The sequence below is a fragment of the Vanellus vanellus genome, assembly GCF_965231255.1.
Source record: "Vanellus vanellus genome assembly, chromosome: 3".
Taxonomy (NCBI): domain Eukaryota; kingdom Metazoa; phylum Chordata; class Aves; order Charadriiformes; family Charadriidae; genus Vanellus; species Vanellus vanellus.
In genome coordinates, this window is record NC_138907.1 from 25008016 (window position 1) to 25030169 (window position 22154).

The window sequence follows — 22154 nt, forward strand, 5'->3', positions numbered from 1 at the left end:
AGTCAGGCACTGAGTGTAAATTTCACTGACTGACTAAAAGTGCAGAGGAAATGAGTAGGTAATGAGAGCAGAGCAGCCAGTTCTTTAATTGAATTAAAAGCCGGGTGACACCAATGCAGACACCTGTCCAATTACAGACAGGCCAAGGTGTTTACCATTGCTGTACAAGCGATTTGAAGATGACAGAAATCTTTCCGCCCACAGATTAACATAATGAAGGAGAACAGATTACAGTGGATGCTGGCCAAACAGATAGGTTGGCAGCTGAGAAAAAAGTAGTTTGCTGAAGTATGTAAATAAAATCTGTGCGCTTGCTATTGCCTACCTATGCAGCACATCTGTTTCTTTGTCGAAAGGAAATAGAGCAAGAGTACACGTGAAGGAAAAACATTAATTAGGAAATGAACAAATTATTTTTTAAGTTGCTGCCTTTGCTGGATAATTTTTTTTAACATAAACCTCTTGTTGCAAAAGGGTTTATTTGCTTGTTTTTTTTTTCAAATTCTTATTGCCCTTCACAAGCCTGCCTATGCAATGTACACTCTGTTGCGCTGCAGGTGCTTTATATGAAACCTTTTTACTTTGTGAAAAGTAAACCAAACAGCCCAGACCAAAACTTCTACAGCTACAGGCATCTTTCTGGGTATGTGCTACTGCAGCTCTCAGTGCCTGAAGCCATTGGTGACCCCACAGAATGTCTTCCATCAGGAAATGCAAGGAGCATTAATTCACTGCTTCATAAGAAAAGAACGCTACAAGTGCTAAATGTACAAATAAAACTAAATTGCTTCCTAAAGCACAGCAGAGTGAATAGAGAGGTGGCATATACACTATACCATGCTCCTCTTAACCGAGAACTTGCAAATGTCACAGAGGATTTGATGTCTGCATGTATTTATTTGCTGAAGGTAATTCCAATAGTACCTTTTATATGTACCATGTTTAACCGTCTATGATCTGGAAATAAGCGCTTTATAGTAAGTATTACGCAAAAAAAGATATATTTTTTTTTTACTGAAATTTCTGTGCTGAGGAATTTACCCTAGATTCCAATATTCCTGCCTTACAGGGATAGTAATGTTTTAAAACATCATTATTTCATGTTTTCTGCTTTTTCAATGCTCTTAAAAATATTTGTCTTCCATCACAGGAAGATTACAGGCATGTTTGCTTGGATGGTAGCTGACACAATGTTCTTTTTCTTTCTTGTTGCATTTAGATTAGATAGTAAGATGGCAGGACAGCTTTCCACTGTTAGCTGGGGATTTGCAAAATCAAAACTAAGTGGAGAGAGAGAGGATTCTCATCAACTGGTTTTAGTTTAACACTACTCTGAAGTGAATGTGATTACTTATGAATATCTCTTTGTGTGTATGAGTGGAACTGGACCTCAGAGAATTCAAATAGAAAGATCATTGCAATGCCAACTTTTGAAGTTTTTTGAGTAATTATAAGGAAAGACACAAACATTACTAATTCAGTGAAAGCTAATCTCATATCTTCCATGTGAACACATCTATTGGTAAACACAATATAAACATTTACAGACTTACTTTGATTGTCCCACTCAGAAAATAATATATTTATGCTGTAACTGTTAGCTTTCATCATCAAATTCTCCAGGGCCTTTTTGTGGGTTTAAAGGATTTAAGTGGGGGGAAAAAAGGACATTTTTTAATGAAATCCAAAGTTATGCTGCATTCTATGTAGTAACTCAATGAGAAGTAATAATAAGGATTAATTTCTTCTACCTGTTTGTGTACACGTAATGCCGAGGGGGTTTGCAGTCTTCTTATACTATGGTAACTTTGGCCAAGAATTGTGGTTCTCTAAGGTACTGCTGGTTTTGAAGCTGCTTTCCAAAATCTGGTGTCAGACAGTTGCAAAATTAGTTTGCTATATATTTTTTTTTCTAATGAAACACCCCATTGATTTTACTAAAAGCTGTGAGAGCCAAGGTGAGAACACAGTTTGAAATAAAGCTTGACATGAATTGGCCTTCTTTTAATTACTTCTGCATTTTCATTCCATATTACTTTAATATCGGACCTACCTTGAAATGGGAACTGCTGATGTTTCTGAAAAAGACTATAAACCACATTTTTTTCCATCTAGTCCTTCTGTATAATGCAGTTCAAAATACTGTGTAACTACCGAAAGTGGTAAGCAGTGATTTGTTGCATTTGCTATGATAAGTAGCTGATCAATATGTGGGAATCTAGCAACTTCTCTCTACTAACATAAGCAAGGCCTGAAAAAGCATAAGATTACAGGTCTTTTCTTTCTTGTAAACCCTTGGGTAATGTGTCACCTGACTTATGATATTGTAGTATTATAGCAAATATATGGTCTATATGCTGCCACTGAAATAATGGAACCCAAGTGGGACGTTTCATACAAAAAAGAGATTTCAGTTTATGGATGAATAGGGGCAATATTGGAGAGGAAGCATTAAAAAAAATTTGTTCTGGGAGACAGTGAAAATTCCTTGGAAAAACAAAATGAATAACTGAAAAAACTTTGTGAGGCAGGGACTAAGAAAAAAACTCCTTTATTGTCATTGTTATATTAAAATATACACCTCAATCTTGTAGTATCTGTTATAGTGAGCATAACTAAAGAAACTTAGCTGCATCATTAGTATTAAGAATGAAATGAAATACCATTTCCTTTTAACTTATTTTGCAAAATTTAAGTCATGGCATAATAGGAACAAAACCTTAAAATCATTTCTCTTTTCCACCTGTAACAATAAAAGCCTGTAACAGAAAACTTTTTTCACTCCTGTCTGTGTATGTGTGCAACCTGACTGTTCACTGTACATGCCTAACACCTTGCTTACTTCTGTTGCAGGCGTATTGACAGGCTTGCATCCCTTCACAAACTATGCTGTAACCCTAACTGCTTGCACTTTGGCTGGCTGTACTGAGAGCTTGCATGCATTGAACATCTCCACTCCACAAGAAGGTAAAGTAATTTCAAAGGTCTTGACTTCCACATTTCAGTCATGAATAATAAAACAGGAGAAGAGCTAAATGCTGCAAAGCCATTTGCTGGAAAACCCCAACCTAATTTGATGACAAAGTGCATTGCCAGACCATAATTGCTCCATTTTTTGGGGGGGTGCGAAAATGAATCAAACTCCATACCCTTTAATGACATGCATCTTTAATAGCTGTAATGCAGATTAATGGGCTTTTTAATTGCTGTTACATTGTTCATGCAAGAGCCTTGTCATTAATATGAAGCATCTGAAAGATTAATGAAAGCTTCCTCATTTTACTATGGCTCAGAAGTAAATCTAGAGACAGTCTGACTAAAAAGAATTGATTGTATGGCACAGTATGAAATTGAGAATCAAACGGTTGATTTCCATGGTTTCTTTTAACTGCTAAACACCAGCAATAGGCAACAATTATTTCAGTGTGAAGAAACCTTCAAATGCCGATTGAGTTATTTATTAATCACTTCTCAGATTTTCCCTTTCTTTTCTAAACACTTTTAGATGTTGCTGTGCTCAAACTTACAGGTTGTGAGTGTAAATTAGTTTTTGGTGCTTACATCAAGAACAGGAGCACGAAGAAAGAGAAAATACACGACATTTCTGACATTAGAGAGTAGGCTGATAAGTAATACACATCAATTACTGGAGCAAATGCTCCTAAAATATTTGTGACATATCTAACTCCATTCTCAATTAAACATAAAGTACACTGCTGGTTCTATCATCCTAAGGCCACGTTAATCCAGTTAAAATCATCAGTTACTCCAAATTTACACCAGTAGAATAATGAAGAGTTTGGCGTGTATTTATAGGACAGTAGTTAATCTTCCATGGTGTGGAGTAGTTTTCAAAATTCCCTCCCTCACACAGTTCTTTGTTTAATCTTCTCATATAAACTAGGTAGTAATACAGCACCAATAAAACAAATAAAATTTTAGCATGAAGTTATGTGAATTACAACCATAATGATTAAAAGAAGGCTAGAGTGTTGAACTGCTGCTGAAGGAGGTAGTCACGCAAGGTGTTGTCCTGATGAGGACAGTCCTGAAGATTGCAGTCTAACATTGCTGGAACAGCATTTTGATGTGCGTGTGTTAGCGACTGCCAACAGCACCAATCAAATCAAACCCCAATTATCACCTGTTGGAAGTTCTAAATAAACTGACTGAGTTTGTCTGGTGGCGTTATCCATGAATGCGTGTAGCCTCTGACAGCCACACAGTTAATGGACCCTGTGACGTAAACATGAAATACAGAACTGTTTATTTCTTTCTGGTGTAATGTAGTAATTAAAAAAATAAATTGTTTATGTCTTACTTTCTCATCTTAGTGGATAAAGCAGGAATTCTTATATGTGTTTGAGAAAAAACATCCACTGTTTTCAGATGTGCTGTCATATTGGGAAGGTTTAGGCAAGAATAGATTTTATTTTTTTTTTCTCAGAGATCAAATAAAGCCATGGGGAACATGTGTTTTATCCCTCAGAAGAATTGAACAAAAAGTCGATGTCTGGAGTTTCTATTTTTGGACGCTCTTGTTGCATGCTCTTACTAACAATAAATTGATGATACAGAAGACAGACGCCGTATCACACCCTCCAGCTATCCCTCTTTCCCTATTGAAACATTCATTACTTTATATTGTTTTCACATTGCCAGCCACTGCTAGTTATTGTTTTAAATTGCTAGCACAGAGCTTGTAAATTACAAGATATTCCTCCCAGACTAAGGCCCGAGTTCTGCTCCCCTTGCGATATTCAGTGGGATTGCTTGTGCTTCTAGCATATAACTCATTGGAAAGGTGAGAGAACTCAGCTTTTAAATTATCATCCATTGCCAACTTCCAGTAGATTATATACATAAAATCTAGGCTAAACAAACATTGCTAAGTGTATTGAATTTTGAGAAGTCTGAAATAAGGGGTAGTGCCTAAGAATACAGTATCTGCATTTGTGATTACAAAGAATGATCACTTTGTAGTTAGGCATAAAAAGCACGAGGGAAGAGAAAATAATTTGTATTAAAAAAGGACTGTACTAGCATCGTGTACCCCTCCTCTTGCTCAGTGTTATCAAACTGGAAAGATAAAGTTATATAAGTGTAATTATTCTCCTAAAAAGCAAAGAGTATATCCTTGTCTTTCATTGAAGTTTCTATTTGGCAAGGAAACCTCACACGTAAAAGAAGAATTCTCAACATGCTGGTATGTTGCAAGCATAAAATCTCTTCTGAAACTTCAACTTTACCAAAAATCCTTCTGCTAGTAGCTGCTTACTGAAATTATTTGTTATTTGTGGAAATAACATAATATTTTATACATTTTCACCAGCCCCTGAAGATGTGGAACCACCCACAGCAATATCCTTTCCCACGTTCTTGATGATGAGTTGGAGTCCACCAAAAACACCAAATGGTGTTATTATGCAATACACTTTATATATGAACGGAGTACCAATTTACTTTGGAAATGGAACCAAATATGTCGTAAAAGGTGAGTTCTGTGCCAGGTAGCATGTCGGATGGGTACCTCGTAGTTGCTATGAATTACATAGAATCATAGCATCGTCTAGGTTGGAAAGGACCTGTAGGATCGAGTTCAACCATCAACCTAACACTGCTGAAAACCGCCACCGGACCATGTCCCTAAGCACCACATATATGACTGGCCCCTTCTTCCTTCAGAGGAAAAGAAAAATAAATTTAAAATTGGCCTGGTGCGTTTTGAACCCCGATGGGTTCAATTTTCATAGAACACTCTGTTGGGACTCAGAAATTAATGTTTGTGTGGTGTAGCTAGATCTTGTGCTGTGTTGTCCTCTTTCACACGTCCTGAGTCATCTTTTTAATGGTTTTATAACTTTTTGATCTCATAGCATCCAACTCTCGAAACAAGTAAACCGTAAGCTGTTGAAGACAAGATGTGATATACAGGTTTAATAGTTTTTCCTACTGTCTGCCTTAGATATCCTTAATTGGAGAGCCACAGTGTTGCTTTCCTGAATAGCCCATGTTTAATTCAAGCATAAACTAATCATCCATGTTCTTCTGATAACTCTTATGCAATGTGTCAATAAACAAGTTATATCAGTACTCTTAAACTATTACATGGAAGCTAAATGACTGTTGTTTGGCAGTACAGTGAAGCAGCAATCTGACTTCCTATTTTAATATAATTGGTGTAGCTTAAGGAAGTATCCAAGGTATTCGTTCAGAGATTATTCAAACAAGAGCAACAAAAATCAAAATAAAAACCAAACTGTTGAGCTAAAAGTATCACAGCACAACATGAGCACTATTCTGGACCCATCAGAATTTTTGTGTGGTATTAGTGCAAGTAAAAGTAAAGCATTCCATATCGGACAACTCAGGGGGAAAAGGGTATCAAGAACCTACTTTCTTTTTAATGTAAGGCCTTAAAATTCAAAGCCATTTCTGCATCTTGAGTTAGTATAAAACATATTTAAAAATTCATATAGTTCAAATTTCTTTGCCTTGCACAGGCCATAAGCTACTGGTGTGGTGGGTCAGTTTTGACACTGAAAAATGAATCCAGTTAGAGAACCTCCTGAAGGCTGTTGATGATCGCTATAATAAATAGTGCACGCTTTAAGTCAAACTTTTTCATTCTGTATTCAAAGGTAATGGATTTTTCGTAACCATAGTAACCTTAGTGTATTTCTGGATAAATACATGAGGTATATACATTCAGGTTTTATTTTTGAATATAAACTACCACATTATGTATTACTAATAATATGAAAAATAGGATATAGGTTAGCATAATGACAGCTCAAACTAGTGTGCATTTTTCTTCTGAAAAAAAATAAATATTTATCAAAAGTATAGGTTCAATTAATTTCTCCCCCTTCCCCCCCCCCCCCCCCCCCCTTTTTCTGGTATTCTTGTAGTGCCATTTATCTTTTTTACAAGATCTCCATTAATCTATTATTGCCATACCATAACGCTATTCTTAAGAATTTTGAAGTGCAAATAGTTGTGCTTCCAATCTTATTAAAATTATTCCTGAAAGTTCATCACAGGTAGTTTTACTGGTGTGCTCATCTGCAACCTGGTTATAAATTGACAAGCAATGGAAAACATTTGAGGAAATGTTCACTGTAATGTTTGTTTTTTTTTTTTTTATTGGCTTTAGATTCATGTGTGGTTGTCTTCTGGCTCGTACTCAAAATGAATGCTTATTGATAGAAAATGTAGTCAAGTAATTTTTGTAATTGTTCTTTCAAAATATAGAAAAGGATCAATTAAGAGGGGTTGGGACTTGATTCCTCATATTCTACCTCTAAATCTTGAATGATACATCAGATTACATGCACCTAAAAACGTCTAAGGAAAAGTCATCTGGTTCACAAGCATCCTAGAGGAGCTCTTGTTGCTTTTATTTAGAAATTATTTATTTATGGTTTTCTACATTTTTCTAGGAATTTTGATATTTTGGGTCTTATTGAGAATTTCCTAACTTTGATTTCAATTAATTTTTTAGGCAGACATAAGAAATAAAGAGAAAAGAGAATCTTATTCAAAAGAGAAGGCTCGTGAATCAGATTGTGTAGCCCTATGCAATGCCGCGCAAGAGCCACTCTTGCTACCGTTCTGAACATGGCGTGGAGATCAGTCTGTTTACTTTGGATCTATTTTATTTAGCTGCTGGTTTCTCACCCTGAGGGGTAAGAGGTGATCTGAGCCAGCAGACTGGGATTTGGGTCACTAGAAATCCTAGTCATTCTGAATCAGGTTTATTCAAGATCTTGCTTAGATCTGCATGTATCTTGAATTTCACTCATTTTTGATTCCTTTCAGAGCCCAAGATTTTCTTCATTGCAGGCTAGAGGTAAAAGAGTTATAACATAATCTTTTTTTCCCAAAGGTTATTGTTTTACAGTGAAAAGTTGCAGCTTTTAACTTTCCAGTGTTACTCATGTCTCTCTCCCACCTATTTGGCTTTTCCCGTATTATTATCCTTTTCCTTTCAGCATTTATGCTAGCCATGTTGATGACATTGCCTCAACATAATATGTTATTGACTTTAAACAGAGAGACAACGGTCAGTCTCTGACATGTTTCCTATTCATTCACCAAAATGATTTTTTTAATTTAATAACTGTAGGACTGAGCTCCTAACCCATAGTCTATACCAGAAAGTCACAGATTCTCTCTGTGTTTTTTAAAGTGCTGTATCTATTGAAATGTTTTTTAAAACCTTTCTTTTTAGGAGGGCATCAATTCTGTCTAAAATTTAGTACTTTACTGACTTTCACTTCAGAACATGAAACGTGCAATCAGTTTAGCCCCAGATTAATTAATCCATAACTTGAGGAGGGATATGTTTTCTCAACAGCATAATTGCAAATATATTGTTAACTTAGTTTCTGATCTTGACAGTTGTTGAGGGCTTGAAATACTCATTGATTTTCATGGAAATTCAAGTGTTTGTTTCCTCTAGGGGTTGAGCTGTAATTAAAAAGGAAACCCTTTAAAAGCACGTATGGCAAATGCACACTTTACCACATTGAAAGGGGGGACCCATTAGGCATCCATCATCCATTAGTGCCTTTAAATATTTTCCCCATATTGACAAATTCAGCTTCTGTGTTGTGAGTTATAAAGCACTGAAACAATGCCAGCCCCTGTACCGCTACACCTTTGTTAACTGTCTGTGATTTTTCTGCGTTCAACCTTTATGCTTTTGCCTTACGGGTCCTACTTCCTCGTGCAATCTGGGTGCTATTTCACATCCTGAAATCCAGTGAAAGCCTAATCTCTCCAATGGGTAGGGACAAGCCAAGAGGCAAATACTCAGTCCAGGATCCCAAGTGGAATTTAGGCTGTGTGAATCCATGTCCCTGTATTCGTGCTTTCAGTTCCTCTATGTGAGAGTGCAGAAGGTCCTGTAATCAAGACCAAGAGCTGCAGCTCAGGAAAGCAATTGCAATAGGGTTCTGCTCACCAAACCTGCATACCTTACTGTTCTGTAGAGATGACTAGCAGCTGTGAGGAGATGGAGCAGCTTGTACAGTTATCTTCAAAACTCTTAACATATACACACTGATCTTACAAAGGCTTTTGATTTCAGGAAAATTTGAGTTGATTTTTCCTGCGTAGAGGAAAATATGCTTCTCTCACCCATCCAAGAACTCACAGGCAAAACTGAAGCTTCTACTTTGAAATGTGGAGATTTCTTAATGGGATTCTTTTTTCTTATTTTTAAATTTAGGCAAGGTATTTGTTCTTGTTTTCTCTTTTCTCTAAATTAGTCTCAAAAATTCACCACCTACCTTAGATCAAAGAGAAAACAGGGTGAGTTTTATACTGAAAAATATTTGACTGCAGTGGCCTGAACTGGTGGTACCAATACCACCAGCAGAAAGGTGGTCTAATAAATGCAGAAAAGTATAGTATAAGCAGAGACAGTAATGATGAGAAGTGACCCAAGTGCCAAGTTTTGTTTTGGTGGAAACCTTATTGTTGTGAAAAACTTTAGAAAAAAGATTAGAGCAAAATATTCCTCTATTTTTAAATGCTGAGTGTTTGATGGACTAAGAAGAGGTGTTCATTACCTAACATGAAATGAGTTTTTAGATATCTTTATAAAACAAAATGTATAAATCTATCTTTGCACAGGGCTTGGCGTTGAGGATGTACGTCTACATTTTCTGCAGCGCTAGGTACTTGACAATGTTAACAAATTGTGTTCATATAATTTCCCTAGCAGAATCTAATGGTTCTCATCATGAATCTTTAAAAGGAAGATATTCTTATTAAGACTCAGCTGTATGAAACTTATTTTTCTCTGCCAACCAAAAAGAAGTGCTTCCATTTTTTCAGGAAAGAGATACGGTCAACTATGTTACAAGGACAGATCCTCAACTAAGTTAAACGATTATAGAGTTATCCTAAATTACATGCCCAAGAGTTTAAAAAAAACTGTGACAGACTGCTTTGTACCAGATTCCTGGGCAAAATATTAAGGAGAGACTTGGAAAAGGTGAGAAAGAGCTACCTTCATAATTTTGTCTAAAAGCGTGAACTAAGCTTTGGCTTATTCTAATTCTTATTTGACTTGAGTGTGGAAAAGCTGATCCTACAAAACCAGTATAGAACGGGAGCCTTGTTTTCCTGTGAGGAAGAGGCAGATGTTTGACATGTGCATAAACAGGGCTTAGCATATCTGAACTTAAAAAATGGGAGAACCCCAGATTAGTACCTGTATTTTTTTAATGTTGCTGTAAACCAGTAGCAATTACAATACACACTATGCACAGCTATGCAGTTATTACATTTTAGTGAAAAATTGACAGGTTTTTGTCATTTTTATCCTTATGACTACTAGTGCTTGTTTTAGATGATAGATCATGATAATAAAAGCAAAATCCATCATAATATCAATATTGTACTAATTGCCAAGTGAAACATTTGAACAAGAAAATCCACAGAATTATATGTAGAGGATAATTGCAGTAAGATGTATCACTGCAAGAAGCTGAATCACTAATGTCCTGGTTCCGGCAAGGATGGGGTTAATTTCCCCAAGGAGCCGGCAGGGGAGGCAAGCATTCCATCCCACGAGTTTTGCCCTTTTCTGCTGATTTTTCCCACGGCTGTGGGAGTCGAGCGAGCAGCTTCGTGGTTCTTTGTTGCTGGCTGAGGCCAAACCATGACAGTCCTTTGTGGCGCCCAACGTGGGGCACGAAGGGTTGCAATAATGACAGATCTGACCAGAGCTTCTTAAAACGGATTTCTTATATGCATTTCTCCTATTAGTTAAATAGTCGCCGGTTACAATGTTGCTTCGTTTGTTTACATGGCTGTGTTATGTAAATTCTTATATGCTGTATGTACTCCCTGTGATGCTGTTTGTTATCTCGGGGAGAGGGATCAGGACTATCATTTTGCTGTCCTGTGCAATATCAGCTTATGATATGGTAACATCACTATTCAAGTGGCTTTGTTGGGGTTCCTATGCAGTATTGCTGTCCTGTCCATACCTTGGTTACCGTCTCTCAGAAGTTATCAATAATCACACCCAATCTATGGGAGAAACAGGGGGAGATACTTTCCCCAGCTCTTTTGCCTCCTTTTTCTCCTTTGGTCCAGGTATAACACCTCTTGAGAATTTTTAATATCCTTGGGACGCTCAAACCAGCGTGTTCCTATTGCTATGTCTCCTGAATGTTTTTCAAGTCTTGTTTAGGGTAAAACAACTGTTTAAGACTACCACTCAGATAGGTGGTAGTAGGCCTAAATTTAAAAATATGAAAAAAGAATCCCATTAAGAAATCTCCACATTTCAAAGTAGAAGCTTCAATTTTGCCTGTGAGTCCCAAGGCCAGATAGTCAGGGGTGGCATGGGATGTGGGAGAACATGGGCAGGTATCTAGAGAACTTCTCACCTCCAATGGTTTGGGACTTCACCCTTGAACAACTACAGGACCCTGATAAAGTAATAGAATATTTGAAAGGAAAATGCTGTGGCTATTCCAGAGAGGCACAACTTATGGCACTGTGTTGGGCCCTGGCCAGTATCTACCAAACACTGCTCAGTACTATGCAGGACCCTCAGGGGAAAGAGGGGAAAGCCAGACCAGCAGACAATGAGGCTACTCCAACCCCCGTGGCAGGCACTGTGGCTACTCAAACCCTGGTGACAGACAATGAGGCTACTCCAACCCTGGTGGCAGGCACTGTGGCTACTCAAACCCTGGTGACAGGCAATGCAGCCACTCAAACCCCAGTGGCAGGCACTGCAGCTGAACCAGAAAACCAACCTGTGCCAGTATCAGTTGCTCCTATACAGAAGAAGAAATACACCAAGAAATCAGTTCGCATAGTAAAGGATGATGATGAACCAGGGCCATCAAAGGAACAGGAGGAAGAGACAGAACCAGAGATAATCACCCAATCCCTATCCCTGAGTGAGCTGCGAGATATGCGAAAAGATTTCAGTCAACTTCCTGGTGAGCACATTGTCACCTGCCTGCTCTGATGCTGGGATAACAGGGCCAGTAGCTTGGAATTAGAGGGCAGGGAAGCTAAGCAGCTGGGATCCCTGTCTAGGGAGTCGGGCATTGACAAGGCAATTGGGAAAAAGACACAAGCCCTCGGCCTCTGGAGACGACTCCTGTCAGGTGTAAGGGAAAGGTATCCTTTCAGTGAAGATGTTGTATGTCATCCAAGCAAGTGGACCACCATGGAAAAAGGTATCCAGTACCTGAGGGAATTAGCCATACGAGAGATGATTTACTTCGACCCAGATAGCGCGCAGTTACCCACAGATCCTGATGAAGTCCAGTGCACAAGGCCCATATGGCGGAAGTTTGTACGGAGCGCACCATCATCATATGCCAACTCCTTGGCAGTGATGAAATGGAGAGGTGAAGAGGGACCAACAGTGGATGAGGTGGCTGGATGACTCCATCAATATGAAGAAAGCCTATCTTCTCCCCTCGTTTCAGCTGTGGAGAAACTGTCTCAGAAGGTCCAGCAACTTGAAGAGAGTATGTCCTACTCCCCACCTGTACAGGCCAGCATCTCAGCTATTAGGAGCAGGCATTTCCCTACTCAAGAGGGAGAGTATAGGGGGTACACAGCACGAGGCACCCTGTGGTTTTACCTGTGTGACCATGGAGAGGACATGAGGAGGTGGGATGGACAACCTACCTCAACCCTACGGACATGGGTACGTGAGCTGCAAGGAAGAACAAACACAAAAGGGGATCCCTCCAGGAAAAGTGCAGCTCCTGTTTCCAGCAGACAGTTCCCCAGACAGCATGGAAGGCCTGATCTTACCTCCGATCCTCTTGAAGGGACTTCCAAATCATTTTTGCAACAAGTGAGTAATGTATACTATGATCAGGATTAGAGGGGCCCTGCCTCCAGCCAGGTGGGGGAAAGGGACAACCAGGTTTATTGGACTGTGTGGATTCGATGGCCTGGCACATCTGAGCCACAGGAGTATAAGGCTCTGGCGGACACTGGTGCACAATGCACCTTAATACCATCAAATTACAGAGGAGCAGAACCCATTTGTATTTCTGGAGTGACAGGGGGATCCCAAGAGTTGACTGTACTGGAAGCTGAAGTAAGCCTAACTGGAAATGAGTGGCAAAAGCATCCCATTGTGACTGGCCCAGAGGCTCCATGCATTCTTGGCATAGACTATCTCAGGAGAGGATACTTCAAGGACCCAAAAGGATACCAGTGGGCTTTTGGCATAGCTGCCTTGGAGACCGAAGAAATTGAACAGTTATCCACCTTGCCTGGTCTCTCAGAGGACCCCTCTGTGGTAGGGTTGTTGAGGGTCAAAGAACAACAGGTGCCGATTGCTACCACAACGGTGCATCGACGGCAATATCGTACTAACCGAGACTCTGTGATTCCCATCCATAAGTTGATTCGTCAACTAGAGACTCAAGGAGTGATTAGCAAGACTCGCTCACCCTTTAATAGTCCCATATGGCCAGTACAAAAATCTAATGGAGAGTGGAGGCTAACAGTGGATTATCGTGGCCTGAATGAAGTCACACCACCGCTGAGCGCTGCTGTGCCAGACATGCTAGAGCTTCAATATGAACTGGAGTCGAAGACAGCCAAGTGGTATGCAACGATTGATATCACCAATGCATTCTTCTCAATCCCTTTGGCGGCAGAGTGCAGGCCACAGTTTGCTTTCACTTGGAAGGGCATCCAGTACACCTGGAATCGACTGCTCCAGGGGTGGAAACACAGCCCCACCATTTGTCATGGACTGATCCAGACCACACTGGAAAAAGGTGAAGCTCCAGAACATTTGCAGTACATTGATGACATCATTGTATGGGGCGACACAGCAGAAGAAGTTTTTGAGAAAGGGAATAAAATAGTTCAAATCCTTCTGAAAGCTGGCTTTGCCATAAAACGAAGTAAGGTTAAGGGACCTGCACAGGAGATCCAATTTTTAGGAATAAAATGGCAAGATGGACGCTGTCAGATCCCAATGGATGTGATCAACAAAATAGCAGCTATGTCCCCACCGACTAGTAAAAAGGAAACACAAGCTTTCTTAGGTGTTGTGGGTTTTTGGAGGATGCATATTCCAAATTACAGTTTGATTGTGAGCCCTCTATATCAAGTGACGTGGAAAAAGAGTGATTTTAAGTGGGGTCCTGAGCAACAACAAGCTTTCGAACAAATTAAGCAGGAAATAGTTCATGCAGTAGCCCTGGGGCCAGTCAGGGTGGGACAAGATGTTAAAAATGTGCTCTACACTGCAGCTGGGGAGAATGGCCCTACCTGGAGCCTCTGGCAAAAAGCACCAGGGGAGACTCGAGGTCGACCCCTGGGGTTCTGGAGTTGGGGATACAGAGGATCCGAAGCCCGCTATACCCCAACGGAAAAGGAGATATTGGCATCATACGAGGGGGTTCAAGCTGCTTCGGAGGTGGCTGGCACTGAAGCACAGCTCCTCTTAGCACCTCGACTGCCAGTGGTGGGCTGGATGTTCAAAGAAAGGGTCCCTGCCACACATCATGCAACTGATGCTACGTGGAGTAAGTGGATTGCACTGATCACACAGCGAACTCGAATGGGAAACCCTGGTCGTCCAGGAATACTGGAAGTGATCATGGACTGGCCAGAAGGCAAAGATTTCGGAATATCACTAGAGGAAGAGGTGACGCGTGCAGAAGAGGCCCCACCATATAATGAACTGCCAGAAAATGAGAAGAAACATGCCCTGTTCACCGATGGGTCCTGCCGTATTGTGGCAAAGCATCGAAAGTGGAAGGCTGCTGTGTGGAGTCCAACACGATGAGTTGCAGAACCCACTGAAGGACAAGGTGAGTCGAGTCAGTTTGCAGAGGTAAAAGCCATCCAGCTGGCTTTGGACATTGCTGAGCGAGAGAAATGGCCGGTACTTTACCTCTATACTGATTCATGGATGGTGTCAAATGCTCTGTGGGAGTGGTTACAGCAGTGGAAGCAGAACAACTGGCAGCGCAGAGGTAAGCCCATCTGGGCTGCTGAACTGTGGCAAGATATTGCTGCCCGGATTGAGAATCTGGTTGTGAAAGTACGTCATGTAGATGCCCACATCCCCAAGAATCGGGCCACTGAGGAACACCAAAACAACCAGCAGGTAGATCAGGCTGCTAAAATTGAAGTGGCTGAGGTGGATCTGGACTGGCAACGTAAAGGTGAACTATTCATAGCTCGGTGGGCCCACGATGCCTCAGGCCATCAAGGAAGAGATGCGACATATAGATGGGCTCGTGACCGAGGGGTGGACTTGACCATGGACACTATTGCACAGGTTATCCACGAATGTGAAACGTGTGCTGCCATTAAGCAAGCCAAGCGGTTAAAGCCTCTTTGGTATGGAGGACGATGGCTAAAATATAAATATGGGGAGGCCTGGTAGATTGATTATATCACACTCCCACAAACTCGCCAAGGCAAGCGCCACGTGCTCACAATGGTGGAAGCAACCACTGGATGGCTGGAGACATACCCTGTGCCCCATGCCACTGCCCATAACACTATCCTGGGCCTTGAAAAGCAAATCTTATGGCGACATGGCACCCCAGAAAGAATTGAGTCGGACAACAGAACTCACTTCCAAAACAGCCTCATAGACACCTGGGCCAAAGAGCATGGCATTGAGTGGGTATATCACATTCCTTATCACGCACCAGCCTCGGGTAAGATAGAACGATATAATGGACTGCTAAAGACTACCCTGAGAGCCATGGGGGGTGGGATCTTCAAACAGTGGGATACCCATTTAGCAAAAGCCACCTGGTTAGTTAACACTAGGGGATCTGCCAATCAAGCTGGCCCTGCCCAATCAAAACTTCCACGTACAGTAGAAGGGGATAAAGTCCCTGTAGTGCATATGAAGAATATGTTAGGAAAGACAGTCTGGGTTAGCCCTGCCTCAGGCAAAGGCAAACCCATCCGTGGGATTGCTTTTGCACAAGGACTCGGGTGCACTTGGTGGGTGATGTGAGAGGACGGGGAGGTCTGATGTGTACCTCATGGGGATTTGATTTTGGGTGAGAATAGCCAATGAAGAATTTTATGATGTTAAATGTTAAATAACCTTGCTGGTGTATGTTATCATTATCATTGCTATCAATGGTACTACAGAAGAATCACCCAAATCAATGACAGATGAACTTTGATGAGACTGAGTAAAGTGCGTGATGATGTAATAAGAACTGATCTCAGTATCTGGCGCCCAGCAATTTTCCTTAAGATCAACATCTTCAATCTGCGGACTGCGGGCATGGACTGCATCAAGTATACCAGCCTCAGCAGCTGGCGCCCAGCAATCTCCTTGAGATCGACATCTTCAACCTGTGGACCGTGGGCATGGACTGCATTGGGTTCCCCAGTCACGAGCTTCAAATACAGCACCCAGCAGTTCAGCACTACACATCATCTTCTATGCCCTGAGAGACTGTTCTCACCGATAGAGCCTACCGTCATGGACTATGTGAGCTTAATGGACATTTTTAAGGGATGGCTCATAGACTATGGGAACTGAAAGATCTGGGCATGACATAGATGGTATGGAATAAGGGGTGGATAATGTCCTGGTTCCGGCAAGGATGGGGTTAATTTCCCCAAGGAGCCGGCAGGGGAGGCAAGCATTCCATCCCACGTGACCTATGCCCAGCTATAAGAGGCACTAGCCGGGGAGCGGGAGTCAGTCGCCACTCGGGGGCGGGCTGCGGTGGTGCGGGTCCGGTCGGTGCGCTGCGCGGCGGTACTGTAATCGCGTTCTTATATTCCTTTACCGGTGTTATTGTTTTTCTTTCTTCTTCCCTTTGTCTGTTCTGTTAAATTATAATATTTCAACCCACGAGTTTTGCCCTTTTCTGCTGATTTTTCCCACGGCTGTGGGAGTCGAGCGAGTGGCTGCGGGGTTCTTTGTTGCTGGCTGAGGCCAAACCACGACAACTAAGAAAACGCTTATTATGCTAGGTTTGAGATGTAGTTCTCACGGTTTCTTTTCATACAGTTTTTAGTTATAGCTATGTTTGAAAAACACCAGTTTCCAACCCTAAGGATTTGTGTTCCTTTGTTCTAGGTCCTGTTTAAAGAGGACAGGCAGCTTTTGCCTTAAAGGACGAACAATAGAAAAATTCTGTTGTCCTCTGATTTGAGTTTATTGCCCATCTTCCAGGTTGCAGTGAACTACATATAAATACCAAATGAACCCAGTCTGTCATTTCACTAGGGTGTTTTGGGAAGAGGAGTTTGCTATTCAATATGGTGGTAGTGCTAGATTTATGTATATTATAACTCTGGATGTCACAATTCCTCATTTTTTTGTGAAGCAGAGACTTGTTTAACACCATTGTGAGAGCAATGGAAAGTTAGTCTTCATCTCTTTGCAGTTAGAATTGCTTATCTGAAATGTCTTACATGGTACCCAATGAGATATGCCCCTGTGTCTCTTTCTTATTTTAGGGTCTTGCAATACCATGCTACCGTTCCACGCCCACCCCTCATATTGGGTTTAGCAACGTATCCAGCAGATAAGGCATACAGGAAATAACATGTTTTCCAGTATGGCATATAAAGAACGCCTGCTGCTTCTGGCTTTACGCTGGCCTGAGTATGCATTTAAGTAAATACATATTGGTGCACCTAGCACTAGAGGGCAGAGTACACCAGTCTTACAGGAGAAGCTGCCTTCCTCTAGAAGTTGTAGGCAGAAGAGAAAGCACATTTGATACACCTGAACTGGCAACACTGACATTGCTAGTGACCGGTACTATCGTAATTAATTCCACAGCCCCAGAATGCAGATTCAGCAGGCGCAAAACCAAAGGGCAAATGGGCTGTCTGAGTCTGGCATTCCTGTATTTCAGCTTCAGACAGAAAGATCTGGTGCACTCATTGGACTTAATAATACAAATCTGGGGAATTTAGGAGGGAGGGAGGGTGGGGTAAGGGTAAAAGCATTATGTTTATTTGTAGCAGCTCTGTTGTATCATTTCCTATTGCAGTGCATTAGTGCAGTGTTAAATAAAATCTGCTTATTTAAAATCCTTTTAAATAGTGTTTAAATATTTCCTGCTGATACAATCTGCTAAAGTAGTTATCCTTGCTGCAGATTTCAGTTAACCTTGTCACAGATATTAAGCCTGAAGCTACACAGACTTTTAGGGACCTTGATTATAGAGCAAAACCTAATGGTGTCATTATAAAACCACAGCTGGACAAGCTTCTGGAGTCCTTGTCCTTTGATCAGATTTGGGTAACACAGCAAGCCAGGAGAGAACTCACGCTAACCCTGCTGGAAGTGCTGAGCTCTCAGGTTGCTTGAGTACTGCTTTCTAAAAATTAAAATGCAACACAAAATATAAAATAAGAGTGCTTGGTATGTCCCAATCTTCTATATGTACCAACACAAACTGGAGCAAATAGCTTCTTCAGAGCTAATAGCTGTAGAACAGGAAGAGTTCTTTTATTCTCCTTTTCCTTCTGGCAGTGTAGGAAATATTCTGGCTCTGCACTCTGTTTTTTAAACAAAGAGAAGAAAAACATAGATTTTAAGTCTTGTCTAAATTCCATGACAAGAATTAAAACCACTAAAAAACGTAAAACTCCCAGATTATTTTGTCCTGTGATTTTACTTCAAAATTAGTTGTCAGAATTAGACATATATAGGCTTCTAGTTCATTTTTTCCTTCACAGATGTCTAGATTGGTCAGCAGACTTAAAGATGTTGACATCTCTTCAAAAGACAGTGTATACTGAGGAGGACAGATTTAAATCAAGTAAGCTCAATTTGAAACAGTTAAATATGACTTTTTTGTGTGTTTTTTTTTTGTTTTGTTTTGTTTTTTTGTCAAATGGCACATCTTACTAGCTGTGGTTGTGTTTTGTGGTTGGTTTTTTTGTTTGTTTGTTTTTTTGTCAAATGGCACAGCTTACTAGCCACACATTATTATCTTGGAGGTGTTCTGCACCATCATGTGGATTTACAGGTCTCTAAGACATCACCACTGCAGTTAGATTCTTGTTTTCCCGCTTTCTGAGATCAGTTTGTTGTAAAGTTGCCTGTGTGAACCTCTCTTGGGCAAACTGGTCCAATCTTGTGCAGCTTGTCTGCCTTCCTCTGTAATTTCTGAAGGGTGTAATCTGTCTCTGCCTTTTGGCTTTCATTAATGAGAACTTCATAGGGCCCTATCAAGTGATACAGTTTCTCTTTGTGAGCAGCAGTCACATGGTGACCGCTGTTAGCTATTAAACATTGAGAGGTCTCCTTAGATTTATAAGAACTAGAATATGCTTTCTTGGGCATGTTGTGCTCGTAGCCTGAAATACTTTTTGTGGAATCTTCTTTGCAGCAGTATGTCTGGTAACTGTGGTTTGCCTGAAACTAGTAAAGCAAAGTGGTGGGTTCTGTTCTGGTTTTGCTGATAAAATAGATGCATGAGCTCGTAGTTTAAGTTAAGATTTCATTCAATCACACTTCAGTGCTTTAGAAAACACCAAATTGTGCAAGGTTTTATGTCCAACTTATAAATCACATGTTTATAGATAAAGAAAAGCATCTCCACCTTCCTGAGAGTTGTTTTGTTTTGTTTTGTTTTGTTTTGTTTTGTTTTGTTTTGTTTTGTTTTGTTTTGTTTTGTTTTGTTTTGTTTTTGCCAGGATCATTTTCAAATGCTTGGTAAATGATTTATGCTTAGTTTCAGGTAATGCTGGACTCATGTAAATGAAGATATGGCATCTCTTGCGCAGAGGGACTAAGGCCAAACTTGCTGCTTCTGTTTGAATCTCTTGGTATCTGTTCATATGGACATACCTTACTTAGCTCTAAGTTAATAGGCTTGGAAAGAGAGTGAGGTAGCCTTCTTGATATTGCAAACTGCGTAATGAAGCTTCTCTCTGAGATTTGCCTTATACCCTAGAAAACACACTCATATTTCTCCTTACCAGGTTAGGACCATTTGGTCTCCTGAACTGCCAAACGCTTGATGTATATTTAATTCAAGATATAGATAGTCCATGCTGCTATTACAAATTGTGTTGGTTTATCAGCTGTGATAATTATTGTGACTGAGCAATACATTTGTTCTTGTTTGGCTTGCACTAGACACAGACCTTTCTTTCTATACCCGATATGTCCCACCCTTCCTTTAATACTAGTGGGATATTAATAAATGGTGACAATCTACAGGCAGGTAACACCACAGTAATACTTCTGGAGGGTTCCCAAGCAGGGGTTCCCCTTTTCCTTGCTTTTATTAAATGCGTGGCCACGAGGGTGTTGAGTCATTAACCATTACTTAAAGATTTCCAGCATTTTATTTATTAAAAAAACAGAAAGCTGTAACGAGACAAATTTATGAAAAGGGGAACTGTTGATGTTTGCATGTTTCAGACTTGTCATGTCAATAAATCTGAGCAACCTCCTTACAACTTGCCTTTCTAAAATGCTTCACCAATTAACGTTTTTTCCTGTTACTGTAAGCCTAGACCTTTCTGAGTATTTTATATCTTTCACAAGTTTTGTCTTGTGGGTGAACAATACAAGCGTGAATGTTACAAGGCCATAAAATAGTTGGATGTAAGTTTGATTTTAAAAATATTTGATGGCTTGTATGATTGGAGGAGGATTCCTGTATTTTCAAAATCTGTTTTCCTGTCCTCCTAACTTATGTGAAAACATATGCAAGGCATAAATCATGTCACAAAAAGCATGAAAGGCATTCTAGGATACTTCCTTTCATGTTGAATCACTGCCAGAAATCTAACCTAGGTTTCTACACTGATTGCCTAAATTGTTTACATAAAGCTTAATAGCCTTTTAGTCGGTACTGAACTCCATCATGCTTTCCACTAGTCTTCCATGAAGTATTGTATTTTTATGACAATCTATTTCTGATTGAAGCATTTTACATAAATCGTAGTTGGACTTTGAAAGCTGCTGGGGGTTTTGTCTTTTTTTCTTTCTTTCTTTTCCATGGTTTTTATTGTATAAGTAGAGTGACACATTAAAGTGAGGTGTTACCGGGAAATTAACTAGTGCATGGGAAAAAGCGTTGAAGTGAACATAAATCTAAACATGCGAGAACAGTATCAGATTAGTGTGCTTTAAGTAAGGCTTAGACTCACGGTCTTAAGATGAATGGAAAGGTAGATGATGAACATCGTTATAGTTTCCGCAATGGCTGCTTTGGGTAGAATGTGTTCCTTTATTACAGAGGCCCATTTACAGTATGCATATCTTGATTTCTTTTTCTGCATGTCTGAGCATGTTTATAGCTACATGTAAATAAGCATCTGGATTTCTAATTTAAGAATGGTGCTGTTCAGTCATTCTGGTGAGGAGTGGTGCTGCACAAGGTCTGCACATGTAAGAGAATAGGTGATCCGGTGGGAAAGTGAATTTTTACACTGGTCATAATAAACTGCCTGTGTTCTGTCTCTGGAAATATATCCGTAGCAATTTCTAATTCTAATTTGTGATTTAATCAGTTCAATCAATAAGTTTCTATGTTCTTTCTGTGAGTATACATGGCTTCCATCAGCAGAGGTGCGTGTATATATAAAATTTGATACAAATGTCTTGGGGAGACTTATAATATTTCTGTTTAAATTTTTTTCTAGTTGGTATAAATTAGAGTCAGTCAGTGGTGAATAGATAGTATGGGCAGTTAAAACAGCTCTGCCAACAGTTGAAAGCTTTCTTGTTAGGACAGTGGGTGAATAGCTTTGCATCCCCTCTGTTGGTGGAAAAGGTTATTCAGGGGTGACTAGAGAATCTGGCTTATTAAAAGCTTCTGGGTCCTCACTGCTTACCTTTCCAGGATCCTTGGCTAGACTGGGTGAGTTCATACAGAGGATGTGTAAGTGGTGAAAATTTCTACCATCTGTTCTATGAGAAAAGTAGAAAATGAAGGAAATTATCAACAGTGGAGAGTAACCCATGTTGGTACGGTATGTCAATAGCTTCCTTCTGAAAGCTGAATTTCTTGCTGACTTCAACTTTGGTGCTATTTATGATCACTTAATTTTAATATCATTAGTCATTTGTTTTCTGATCAAGGAACAATAATCCAATTGACAAGAACTTTCACATGTTCTCATGAGCTGGCATCTAGCCTTTTCATCAGCTCAAGGACAAGAATGCT

The 22154-nt window shown here is 40.2% G+C and overlaps 1 protein-coding gene across 1 annotated transcript in view; it reads left to right on the forward strand.

Moving 5' to 3' along the window:
- The window catches only part of USH2A (usherin), a gene marked incomplete at its 3' end in the record, with an annotated part of 409152 nt that overhangs the window by 175192 nt on the left and 211806 nt on the right, over nt 1-22154 (forward strand). The window contains exons 30-31 of the mRNA XM_082480510.1: nt 2854-2967; nt 5333-5494. Coding sequence (XP_082336636.1) covers nt 2854-2967; nt 5333-5494 — 276 coding nt within the window. The remainder of the gene's footprint in view (nt 1-2853; nt 2968-5332; nt 5495-22154) is intronic.